The sequence below is a fragment of the Hippocampus guttulatus genome, chromosome 2, assembly GCF_054856545.1.
Source record: "Hippocampus guttulatus isolate MCC_2025c chromosome 2, RoL_Hgut_1.0, whole genome shotgun sequence".
NCBI lineage: Eukaryota > Metazoa > Chordata > Actinopteri > Syngnathiformes > Syngnathidae > Hippocampus > Hippocampus guttulatus.
The window spans coordinates 36,011,411-36,025,050 of NC_141262.1; the positions used below are offsets into that span (position 1 = coordinate 36,011,411).

The 13,640-nt window shown below is 44.9% G+C and overlaps 1 protein-coding gene across 1 annotated transcript in view; it reads left to right on the forward strand.

Annotated features, from left to right (window-relative positions):
• Positions 1–13,338, forward strand: part of macrod1 (mono-ADP ribosylhydrolase 1) — a 147,517-nt gene extending 134,179 nt beyond the window's left edge. The window contains 3 exon segments of the mRNA XM_086105905.1: positions 5,295–5,416; positions 10,245–10,275; positions 12,419–13,338. Of these exon segments, the coding sequence (XP_085962031.1) occupies positions 5,295–5,416; positions 10,245–10,275; positions 12,419–12,633 (368 nt within the window). The 3' untranslated portion in view covers positions 12,634–13,338.
• Positions 13,339–13,640: the final 302 nt, after the last annotated feature.

Genomic DNA, 13,640 nt, shown 5'->3' on the forward strand with positions numbered 1-13,640 from the left:
TCCTTGAAATTGCATACAGGGTGCAGTCGCAGGCTACTCTGTGAAAAACAAATCACCACAAATCATTTCTAATGTTATGCGCAGAATTTTTTCTTCATTTAAGTTTGTCCTCAAAACAAAAAAAAAGAATGCTTATAAAACAACAAAAAAAAAAGAATACATCAAATATTATTTTTCTTCCAACAAAATGTTTAATGTCCTTACCCGAAGAAAATATTTTAGGTCCATTGTTATGATGAAGTTTTGTTATTTATTATTATTACTCATAAAGCAATATGTTATTGTACCCATTTTTATAAGCAAACGATTATTTCTCGACTACCCCCCGGCCCTTTGATTCTCAGTCGGCCCTTGTTTCTTTCTCTAGAACAACGGGTTTTCACAAAAATAATAGTAATAATAATATAATTATGTAATATAGTGAGATATTAAGTCATATTTATGAATTAAGGGTTAGGTTCGGCAACAGGTTAGGTTCTTTTTTTCCTGAAATGTTGTAGCTATGTGCTACGACGCATGGTAAAATCGGTATTGCGCAAACTTTTGTAGGTCTAACTTAAAAAAATAAATAAAATGAAAAGCCACGATGTGCTAGGAAACAAAGGTAAAGCAACGTTTGAAGTTAGTGTTTAAAAAACAAAACAAAAAAAACATGTCTTGGGACGCGTGAGACCATCGCTGATTAAAATGTGCCGTTGACCAGCGTCATGAAAACGAATGCAAATGTCTTTTCACTTCCATTCCGAGACTGAATTTAACGTCTCGTTTGGCACTAAAAACCTCAAGTATCCCACATTTTATGCGCTTCTTTATTTATTTATTTGTTTTGGTTTATTTCTTGATCGTTCATACATTGTAAACTTGTGTCTCTGCTCTCGTGGTTGCCCCGCAGGGATAGATAAAGTTGTTGTCGTTTTGATCCGAACCTCAATTTGTCTTTCCTGCGGTGGCGACACAATTGGAATTTGTTGAACTTAAATACGATCCGGTGTTATTAGCATCCACTTACTTTGATTGCTTTGTTAGGGGGGAAAAATTAGTGTCGTCGAAGAGTATTGTGGTCGGGCCGTATTTAATATGCAAACTGCAAACAAAAGACCATTAATTTGGGGAAGAAGGGCGGCGAGAATGGCAGCTGCATGGGAATACGAGTTTCATTTTTTGGGCGTAAATGTCTGCTGATAAGATAAAATCGTGAGATCAGCATGTTAAGGGTCTTCAGAGTGTTTGCCGGCAGGCCGGGGTGGTTCTCGGGGGTGTTGGATTAAACAATGCGCGCAGCTTGTTAACTGTGTGCGAAGGCCGGTGCGCTGTGTAAATGTCCATCTTAATTAAACAGAGATAAATCTGACCCACGAGGGAGGGGGAGGATAGCTCGGTCTTCATTTTGTCTGCTGCGCAACAGCAGAGGAGATGAATTATCTGGCTCGAAAACCAAATCTTTGGAAATCTCTTGCGTTTTCCTCCCATGTATTCATCTTAGCCACATTTGCTTCCTCATCCCACACAAATGTTGCCAGTAGCCGAGGAGCGGAAGGTGTTACATTGGAACGCGTACGTGTTGGGCTATTAAATTGATATCTATGAAAAAGAAATGTCGGGTTGTTTTCCTCGCCCGCTCACTGGGTCGGTGCCCATTTCCAGCGGATTGGGCTACTTTGACCCAAGGTTGGGCTAATTTATTCTGACACGGTGGATTGGGTTGAAAATCGGATTTGGGCGCGTGGAAGAGCTGAAGCCGGTTGCCGTTTTTGACGGTTGTTGGTTGCTGAAGTTGAAGTCAATTCAAAGCGACGTTCTTTGGAAATGTTGGTGAGGGCCCCTTTGAGCGCCCCGGGATTTGGCTTCAAATCCCTGTCGGGGCACACATCCCACCAACAGAAAGCGAGGGGAGTTGCGTCGAGGCATCCGATGTAAAACTGTGCCATACAGAGTCATGCGAGTGACTTTCCGTGAAAGTGCTTCCTCTTCGAAAAAGTTAGTATTACTGCATTTCTATCCACAGCTACACTGATAGCCCGCTAACCCATTTCTTATGAGCTTTAATTCATCAGCATTGGTAGTTTTTACCCCCTGATGAAAATCTCGATCCGGTGTGCCCGGTCAAATCCTCAACACAATGTGTGTTGGGTATAAAAAACCCAGCATTGGCTCAGCACATGTTGTTTTAGCTATTTTGGCCCAATTTAGCTTACCGCATCTGCAATGTACCCTCGATACTCCCCATCCCTCTTCCAAATGGGCCGGTCTGCATGTCGTGATTCATTTGTGCCCGTTTGCTGAGTTTTTTGTTTTTTCTCTAAATGCGCACTGACAGGAGCTTTGTCCGCGGTTGTTTTTTTTTTTTCCCCCTCCTATTCCATTGTAGGTATTTTTTCTCATCATCCGCGAACATGGGCGGCTGAAGAAGGGTTCGTTGGACCCCCATTCTGTATTCCTCCGTTGGTCACTGTTTTCTTTTTGATGTCCGTCGGATGGGTTGTATCTGTTCCGCGTCGTTGCTCTACGCGGTACGCTGACGATGAAGCGATTCTGATTTTGATCTCGATTCTGACTTTTGACCCGGCAACTGTCGACGAATTGCCCTCTAAGGCGCTTTGTAAAAATTGTGCGTATTTGTCACATTTAAACACGCGGGTAAGGTTTCTCAAATATAATTACAAGCAATGTAAAGTTTGAAGGCATCCCGTAGAGCAGAAATCAAATAAAAGTTTGTTGCCGCGTCATCGTCCAAAGGCGACTTTATACTGACTGCTGATTTATCCGTTATGCGTCGTGCTCGCATGGCCCGTTTCCGTCCTGTCTTGCTCTCCCATATTTTCACTTCGATGCCCTTCTTATGCACTTTATTTAATCACTTTGTCCCATGAAACCGTTGAAATAAAGCCTGCGATAAATTGATTTGTCAGAGAAAAAAGAAAAACGTTTCCTTACCGTCAATAAGATCAGATTGTTGATTTCATTTATTTCATCCTTTATAGTGCATTATTTAATTTTTCAAACGTGCGTTTGATCTTTTCTAATAATCATTTGTGAATATGTTATTGCATTAAATGATGTCATAATTTCATAGACTGCCCCTGATTTAATTTACTTGGAGTAATAAAGTCGTGAGGAATTGGAAATCAGTGGGTTAGGCCTACTTTTTTTTTTTTAATGAATGAGGGTTATCTAAAGAGAGCGCATCGGCCCTCCGAAATGGATCGAAGGCATTTTCAAGTAGCAAAGCACACCCGGCACGCTTGGAATTTTGTTACCCTTTTTTTGGGCACGCATCAAGAGAAAATAGCATATGTAAACCGGACAGGATATATGACGTGAATTTTCTCCTACATTGTTGTGCTATTGGCTATGAACCGCGTTCAACGGCGAGGCACAGAGACGCGAACATGGCCACGCGTTGATGCGGCATCCGCATGCAACGCCGAAGGTCAGCAGCTGTTCGGACCGGTTGTTCGGAACTGCTCATTTGGTTTTCGCGTAGCTTAGCGGCTAATTGACTTGACGGCTCGAAGGCACCGGCCGATATTTTTTGCGTTTTGGATAGAAATTAACCTTGCCGCGCTGCTGTGTTTGTGAAAGTTAAATACACACTTCCTGGGTTTTGCTGCCAGGAGGTTATAAGGCCGATAGAAATGTATACATTAGCCTTCTACCTGTGTAACGCATACCAGATGGTTCAGTCGACACGTCGGTTCTGCTGATCATTCAAACGGCACATTCACTATGCCGTGCAAAAACACAACCGCAACGATGGCCTTCTCATGGGTCTCGTTTTTCTGAACGTGTATTCAAAAGGGGATTTTTCTTGGCCAATGAGCCGCGATGCACAAAGCCGCCGGCGACCTCGGACTTTTATGATGAGGCCGATGAGGATGACGGCATCCCGACAAACCGCCATATGTAAAAACAAGACCCAGAACCCAATAATTAGATGTCAGACAGTTCTACAAAATACAGACGGACAAATATGTTCTACTTTTTTATAACCCGTAGTCAACTGAAATGTAAGAGGTCCGGTTCAAGGAAACTTCTCGAAGCACAAGTCCGGAAGATCATAGTACGTATGAATAGCGAGCGATATGAATTCAATTATCCCTGTTGTTGTACCTGCACTACTGAAATAAAACATAAAATAGATGACACATGTTAACAAATGAAAAGTTTCTTCCCCTCTTCTCACTTCAAACTTTCCCCCTTTTTGTTTTTAGAAAAGGTTTTCTCATCACCACCCTGACATATTCATTTTGAATTCAAGACAGAGGTGGTGCTTTGTTTTGATCATTATTTCTTTTCATTTATCTCAAAACAGAAATGGCATTTTATTTTAGTTGGTATTTTTGGAATGAAAAAGACATCATGTTCTGAGCACTACTCGACCGACCGCAATAAATGGACTTTTGACTGATTGAAAAAAATGTTGGTTCTGAGTATTCCCGCTGAAGACCAAACCTTCAAAATGAAGAATGACACAATACATGAAAAGATACAAAAACTGCCAGTCTTCTCTCCCTGTACACCGCATGACTAACATCCCACGATGTCCGTATTTTGATTTCATTTCTTATTTTGGAACTTTAAAAGGCACTGTGCGCAAAGACCTTCAGAGGCTGAATTTGCTTTCAACCAACAATGAAGAATACCTTTAGAATGATTATTCACAGACTATTCAAAGCAGTTTTTGCTTTTGAACCAAATTTGAAGTACCGGTAATTTTCTTGTTTCTTTAGATAACCTTGCGAACTACTCATTCTTGTTACGTTGTAATCGTTTGCAATAAATGAAATGCATCGTTGAAAAAAGGTATACGTACATTATGTTTTGTACAAATACCCAAACTTTCGGGTTGTTCGTGAGACACAACCTTTTGGGTTAAAAAAAAAAAATAATAGAGTTGTGTCAATCACTCGCTGCCCCAAAACAATGAGTTGTTTTCTGGGTTCTTCTTTGTATTCTTTTGGCCCAACTTTTGGGGTTAAATAAATCACCCAAGAAGTTGGGTTTGTCCTTTTTTGACCCAATTTCAGTTATTTTTGATACGGAATGTATGACACCCCGAAAACAAATCACTGCTTGGCTCAGTCCGACCCAACTTTCTCAAAAATCTCAATTTTTTTATGTGGCGTTTTATCCAAAACAACCCGGACAGATTGGGCCCAATTCTCCCTCAAGTATTGGTCGATCTCTTTTTGACCCATAATTTAAGACCCAACTTTTTGTGAGTATAGGCACTGTATTCATTCCTATGTTTTTGTTTTTTGATTTTTCATAATGCGGTCATCCCACTTGTGTAGATGTGATCCACACAGTAGGGCCGATAGCGCAAGGCGGCGTTGGAGAAGCGGAGAAGAGCGCTCTGAGGGCGCGCTACAACAACAGCCTGCGGAAGGCGACGGAGAACGACGCACGCTCTGCGGTGAGATGAAAGAAAAGGTGTCGATTGTTTGGACGAGTGAGCGCTGGTGTTGTGAGAAAATAAACAGGTGCGGAAATTGGAGCAGTGTCAAAGAATGCGTTTTTTTAAAAAAGTTGATAAAAAGAAAGTGTCTGGACCGATTCCTTCCTTCCTGAGATATGCTGAGCGAGGAGCACTGCTGACTTGTGTGACGGTTTTATGAAACACTCGAGACGGGGGGGGGGGGGGGGCTTGGCGACGGAACGATGTGTCACAGTGGAAGAAAAACACCGGCGTACAAATGAAGACGACAGCAGACTGCAGAGTCAAACGCAATAAAATGAGAAAAATTCCAATTCACTGCTACTGTATTAAAATACCAGAAAAAATTTTTTTTGGATTACCACCACAGCTAGAGATAGGCACAACGCTCGAGTATTTATTCATCGTTAGGAATTCTGTCAGTTACGTGCTATCACATCTTGAAGCCTTCGTCCGTCTCGGACAATTATTGAAAATGATTAAATGTTATCCGCTGCAATGCGGCTTTGAAGCCGAAAGAAAAGTGAGGGCCGGAGGGCCGGAGGGTCGTGATCTCATAAATGAATCTTTGGGCATGAAAAAAAAAAATAGAGATTGCGCCCACGTAAATGTGCTCTATTGAACTAAATTGTGCCGTCGGTTTACGAGCAGTTGCGTTCCTGCGGTGGCGATTTTACTGGAATGTGCCTGCCAATCTGCAGATTGTGGGTTTGTTCCTCAACCCTTGAGTAGCCTTGGTGGCCTTGGTAACCTGTAATTCCCTCCGTCGTCAGTTTGAACGCTTCGCCAATTTGCGGCAGCGTTCTGACATCATTGTTGCGTTTCTGTCTATTGTTTTCGTTATCTTACAGAACAAAAGTCCAGTATCGTTGGAGTATTTGCATGGATTAAAGTCTCTTGAGCACAGCACATTTTCTTCTTTGTTGAACTTCTAAATTCGAGAATGGTGAAGGAGTGGGAGTGTCAAAATCATTTCTGACCACAAGCAGTTAATCAACATCATGTTTTAGATGATCTTAGTTGTTCATTAATACGAGCAAACTCCATTTCTTTCTTCTCACCCCCCCCCCCCCCCATGTGAATTGTGTCTGTCTTCAGTTAAAACGCTTCTTTCCACGAACGTTCCAGTGACATCAAAGTATGGCACAAAATGTGATATCACGACAGCCAGCCTTCACTTTATCTCCCCATCCGCAGGACGGTAACGTGACGCCAGCGTATTGTGGTTGATTTTTCCGAAATTTCAGGTCACTATGAATCCGGGATCTGGAAAATAAGCAAACGCTTTGCAAAATAAACCCATCGCGAAAAAATCTTTTGCGGGACATCCTCTGTGTTAGGAACGGGACTGACAATGATATTACTTTTATTATCATTTATTTCCTCTTGAGGGAATATAATAACTACGCTAAAAATAAGAGCGGCGTGTCATATTTGGGGTTTTATCCATAATAAATAACATTGTTGACTGCTAATGCTAAGTACTGTGTCAAATGTATTTGCGTCAATGGCTTTTTTTGGGTGAGGACCATGTCTTTCTTCCTTGTGTAAAATGAAATGGACAAGCAGAGTCGCAAGGGATTGACAAGAAACTCTGCGTACGCACGCTCGGCCGCTTGTAAACAGAGCTAATTGAACGAGGCCCCGCTAATCACGGTCCTCCGGCTGTGTCTGGGATATACACTATTATGAGCCCTCAAGCGAAACAAACATTTCTGACAGCTGTCGTTTGCATCTAAACACGGTGAACCAGGAGGCCGCGGCCACACAAGACGCGGTATATTTAGCATGGAGGTGACACTGCAAAGACAGGAGGAGGGAATGTTTATAATAAGCAGCAGAAGTGAGACCATCCATCTTCCTTTTCTTCAGTGTGGAAAAAAAAATAACGAAAATGCCTGCGGGTGGGAGTGAATTTGATTTGGTATTTATTAAAATAGAATAAATAAACTTTTTTTGTGAAAGCGCTCCCCACATAAACTTCTCCCTCACTGCATATTGTTTCCTTCATCCTGTTACTATTATTTGAACAACCCCCCCCCCCCCCCCCCCACACACACACACACACACTTACCGGCAATCATCCACTATGGCATAGGTGTCAAACTCAGGTCCTGGAGTGCCGCTGTCCTGCATGTTTTCCAAGGCTTGCGCAGAGCTTGCTGATGATCTGATCATTTGAATCAGGTGTGTTGCAACAGGGAGACTTGGAAAACGTGCCGGACAGCGGCCCTCCAGGACCTGAGTTTGACACCTATGCACTATGGCATGGATGGGCAACTTAAATCCTGGAGAGGCCCAGAGTTTTTCATTCGCACTACTGGGGGTCTACATAGGAGCACACACTTCCAAACCAGATTTATCACAAAAAAATCTGTTTTAAATAGAGACAAAACACGTGCATTCTGTATATGCATTTAATATATACATTTTTTTTATTGCATGTATAAGAGATCCGTTATCTTACCCCAACAACAAAACAACTGTTTACTGGATTGGTGTTCCGGTGCAAAGAATTCCCTACGGTTTATTCAGGGCCCGGTTGCGAAGGCGGCAGCTTTCGCAGGGGAGCCGAGACTTCCCTCCCACCAGGCACCTCTTCCGGCTCTTCCTGGGGGGTCCCTACGGTCACGAGCTGTGGGTCATGACCAGAGGGAAGCTATGGTCGAAGCTGGTGTATCCAGAGCTTTGCCCTTCACCGACTCAGCTCCTCCTTCACCACGACAGACACTGCACCGTCATTCGTGAACAAGACCCCAAGATACGTAAACTCTACTTGGGGCAAGAGCTCACCCCTGACTCGGAGAGCGCACCGAACCTTGTTCCGACTCAGGACCACGGTCTCCGATTTGGTGCTGATTTTCATCCCAACCACTTCACACTCGGAGAGTGGGGGGTTCCGGCTTGAAGTAGCCATCAATACCACATCATCTGCAAACAGCAGAGATGCACCACACTGGACTCCCTCGACGCCTCGGCTGCGCCTAGAAATTCTGTCCAAAAACGTTATGAACAGAATCTGTGAAAAAGGCTGAGTTCAACCTTCATTGGAAAAGGATCCGATTTACCGCCGAATGCAAACCAAACTCTGACATCGGTGGTATTGGGACCAAACAGCCCATATAAGGGGGTGCGATACCTCATACTCCCAAAGCACCCCTCACAAAACTCCCCGAGGGACATGGTCGAACGCAAAGTCCACATAATACATGTAGACAGGTCGGGCTAACTCGCATGCATCCTCGAAGACCCTGCCAAGGGTGTAAAGCTGGTCCACATTGTTCTTCCTGAACCTGCGACTTGATTTCCCGACACACACTCCTCTCCAGCACGCTTGAATAGACCTTATCAGGGAGGCTGAGGAGTCTGATCCCTCTGCAGTCGGAACACACCTTTTGGTCCCCTTTCTCAACAAGAGGGACCACCGCCCCGGTCTGCCAATCCCCCACCGTAACAGCCAACTCACCACCAGGTGGTGATCAGTTGACAGCTCCATCCCTCTCTTTCCAAAACATGCGGCCGCAAATCCGATGATACGACCATCAAGTCAATCATCAAACTGCGGCCAAAGGTGTCCCGGTGCCAATTGCACATATGGACACCCTTATGTTTGAACATGGTGTTGAGCACAAAAATCCAAATAACAGAACACCACTCGCGTTCTGATCGGGGTGCATTGAAGTTCTCCAGCAGAACGATAAATTCCCCGGGGGGAGCGCTCTTCAGCACACCCTCCAAAAACTGCGTACAAGTAGCTGCCGTTCGGTCCATAGGCGCAAATGACAGTGAGGACCTTTCCACCTCACCGGAGGAGGTTACCCTCATACCCTCTTGTCCACCAGCGTGAACCCCAATGTACAGGCACTGAGCCATGGGGCAATGAGTATGTCCACACTTGCTGGGCACCTCTCACCGTGACCAACTCCAGAATGGAATATGGTTCGAGCCCTCTCAAGAGAACTATTACCGGGCTGCGTGCGGAGGCAAGTCCAACTATGGCAAGTCGGAACTTCTCTGCCTCGCATACCCGTTTGGGCTTATTCCCTTCCAGGGGGATGACATTCCAGGTCTCTACGGTTAGCTTGCGTATCCGGGGATCGAACCACCGTGGTTCCCGACTTTGTCTGCCACCCAGCTCACAAAGGATCCACCTCCTTTGGCCCCTCCCATCGGTGGTTAGCCCATGGGGAGGGTGACCCACGTCGTCTCTTCGGGCCGAGCCCGGCTCTGGCCCATAGTTGCAGGTCTAGCCACTAGGTGCTCACCAGGCAGCCCCACTCCAGGCCTGGCACCAGAGGATGCACGGGTGACCATCTATTTTTGTTTTCAGTATAAGAATCCATTTGAACCGTGCTTTTTCTGGTCACTCACCTCGGACCTGTTTGCTATGGGTGACCGTACCAGGGTCTTAAAGCCCAGATAATTTTGCTCCTTGGATCATCGACTCACACGAACCCCGCCAATACGATAAGGCGACAGCGCACGAAGGGGGGCAAAGGACTCCCTTTCATAATAATTACCATTCACGGATGGCAGAAAACTGGCAAAAACAAACGTATCCACAAAAATCAACTGAGTTTTAACTGTTTATTCTGCATATGATTGCAAATCAGCAAAACAAAATGATTAGGGCTCCTCGGCTAACAAATGAACTCAAAGCAAGAAAAGAGGGCATATTCGGAATCTGTGCAAAAAATAAAATAAAATCCAGAAAAGTTTACTTGTGTCTCTTATTTAAAAGTGTAGTAACATTTTGTGTTATTGACTGTTCAACGTGTGATTGAACACTCTCTTTTTCAATTTGCAGGCCTTCCCGTGCATCTCCGCTGGAATCTACGGTCAGTGTGTGTGTTATAATTCCCTGCTTTGATATCTGTGGACAAGTACAAGAGTAACTGTTTTCTAACTCGCGTTTCTTTCCTGAGTCACCCAGTGGCTCTGGACACATTATCTCGTCCCACCCGGAGGTGCTTCCCAGATTAAGGCCTTGTATTAGGAGCTGCAGATTAAAGCAGATTAGTCCGTCGATGGTGTCAGATTGACTGTAATCCTCCATCACTCTCGCAAAGAGAGTGTTAAGAACAGCGCAGAGAAGGTCCCAGAGGGTAGTTTGGCGCTTAGCCCGCGTTCGATTGCTAGAAAGCACACAAGCAAATCAACACGAGAAATGTGTTGGCAATGCCTGTTGTATTCCTTGAAAATAACTCAAAGATCACATATTATTGCACTCAATGACCACAGGATTAGGTACGCCTGCAAATTCTAATGATTCTGTTCCAATATAAGGACTACAAGAAAAATTGTGGCTTTACAGAGATCCTGAAATCAGGAGAGGTATTCATTTTACAATACTGTACAATGGAAACTCAAGATCCTAGGTCTCAAACTCAGGCCCGGGGACCAGATCCAGCCCAGCACATCATTTTACATGGCCCACAAAATTGCAGCATTTTTTGTTACCAAAGCCCCCTTTCACAGCTCAAACATCTCTTATCCTTGACTTCTGATTTTAAAACGAGTTATCCAGCAATCTGTTGTGTATAACGGCAACATTTTGATGGTTTCACTACAATGTGGCCCGCAACAAAAATTAGTTTGACATCCCTGCTCTAGCTAGGTAGGTAGGTAGTCGGTCTTTGGCAAGAACTAGGGCCTTAGCCAAAGTGGAAATAATTATGAACGGTATGAATTTACCACGGTTAGTGTAGAACAGAGGTGTCAAACTCGATTCACATTGTGGGCCACATACGACCTCAGTAGATGTCAAGTGGGCCGGAGCATTAAAATTATACCATACTCTGCTATAAATAACCAAAATATCATGTCTTTCCTTTGTTCTGATCAAAACAGTGTGTCCCCTTGCGGATACTCCATGAATTGCACCTCATTAACAATATTCATTCCGTGTCTTTTATGCATTTTTTTTCACTTTTAAATGATCCTGTGGGCCTGATTGAACCTCCTTGGGGGCCGGTTCCGGCCCGCGGGCCGTATGTTTGACACCCATGGTGTAGAACATACAAGCTGATGCTAGTAACCAAGAAAAATAAGAGGAAAAGACCACTGTAACAGCTGAACTTTATTTTGGGTTAATCGGGGCACTCTAAATGGTGCCAAGCATGCGCTGACTCCCGTTGAAGTTGATCTTGAATGTGACCGGTTAAATTTGAACACAGTTTTGAGGGTGTGTACACTTTAGCAACCACATTACGGTAGCAGTTGTTTGGTTTTATTTGCTGGCTTGAAAACTGGTTCATCTTGGTCTAATTTTTACATCGCGAAATCCCGCGTAGACTTTTTCTTATCCACTGTGGATAGGTAGGTAGACGGAACCCGTATCCCAGTCATATGGTTGGTTAAGAAATGAAATACCCAATGTGACAATTTGAGGAAATATGGCAGGTTTTGCTCAACATACTGTATAGGTGTCACAGTAAGTAACATTTACAGTTCTGTATGACAAGAAAAAGACACGTACATGCTTGCAGTGAAATTTCCCTCGTGAATTGCAAGTGCAAATTTGTCACAAGCAATGATTTGTGGTTTATTTCAAGCTTCCTAGAGGGCCCACGTTGGCATATTACGTGACGCCTTTCTCTGTCTAATTGACATGCGCGCCCACATTTCATTTCACGTGTGTTTGCGCGGTGTGTCCCCTCCGCTATCCCGCTTGGGTTCGTGGATTTGGGCGGCAGCAGTCCACTTGATACATTTGCGCATTCTCACTTCCCGACATTCGAACGACGCGAGCGTAGGTGAAGCACTCCGTGTAACAACAAGCCGATCTCGGCGGAATAAGCGGCGTAGCACTGAGGCGAGAGTGTCGCGCGTGTGCAAAACAAAGCCAATCGCTATCAGGATGCACTGATGACAAGCTTACCTCAACACACACTACTTTTCAAATGGTACACACACGCACACTCACACATCTGTCACCTCACCTTCTCTCGCAAATTATGGGCATATGCTTCAATGTTGCAGGGTATCCACCTGAGCAGGCTGCGCACGAGGCCTTGGCAACCGTCAGGGAGTATCTGGAAGAACACCGCGACAAGGTGCGTGTGCGTTTGCGCGTGAGCACGCACAAGAGCGCGGACACGATCGGCAATTTTCCCGAGCATTTCCTCCAGGTATTATTCCTATCGAGGCTGTTGTTTTTGCACCGTGTTGAGACAGAGGAGAAGCGGTATCGGTAAAACGTAGACCGTTTGTGCGCTGAAAGTGACACGCCCGCATGCTCGGCGCCACGTCCGCCTTTTTAATTGGCTCCTTGAGGAACTGAGAAGTGGCCAACGGTGACATGCACCGCTTGCTTTCCGGAGAAGAGAAAAGACCAAATGATGCGCAACTAATGCGGTCGCTCGTTAAACGGGACCTCCCTTCTTCCGCCCCGACTCCTCCCTCACCTCTTTACCCCCCCCAAAGAGGCCGTTGACGAGATTATCGTTAGCCCGGCCGTCCCCGGGGACTCTGCGACTAAAGCCGCTTGTGCTGTGCGGGTCGGCGTTCAACTTTACAGTGCGCCCCCGTTTCTCAGCGACCCGCATATTTGGAGTGCATTTCAGCATATAACACGCAGAAACGTATCAAAATGCTTTTTTTTTTGGTGTTCTTTTGCGTCTCTTCTCACTGCGCTTGGTGTCCAAATAAGCGGCAAAGCGTCATTCCGAGTTTGTTTCAACGTTATCCGGTCGAGTTTCTGAAAGTACCCCGCTTAAAACGTTTCCACACTTATACGGTTCACATTTCAAAGTCCCGATTACACGTCATTCGTTTTCCATGTGCCGATTTTGCTTACAACGATCACCTTTATAAGGTAAACTTCTACAGAGCGGCTGGATTTTTCTGACCAAATTATCCAAAATCCTTCATTTCAACGAACTGCCGTCGCGACCTAATTTATGAGCAACAAACCGCATACGGAGCGGCTTTCCCCTCCGTTGCTTAGCGACGATACCGATCGACTCGTACATTGTTGCACTTCCGGAGGCACGGCGCCGTCCTGAGCGCACGGTCTGAAAACGTGCGGTAAACGGAAGCAAATCTTGCTGTCTGCGGAGGCTGAAATTGTCTCTCACTTTCGGAAGGGAGTCCCCCAGATGAAGCTCAGCCGAGACCGCGAAGTGGCAAAGTCAACGATTTTGACAGTTATCCGTAACGGCGACAAAATCATGGCAGAGATTGAACAACAGATTGAAAGATG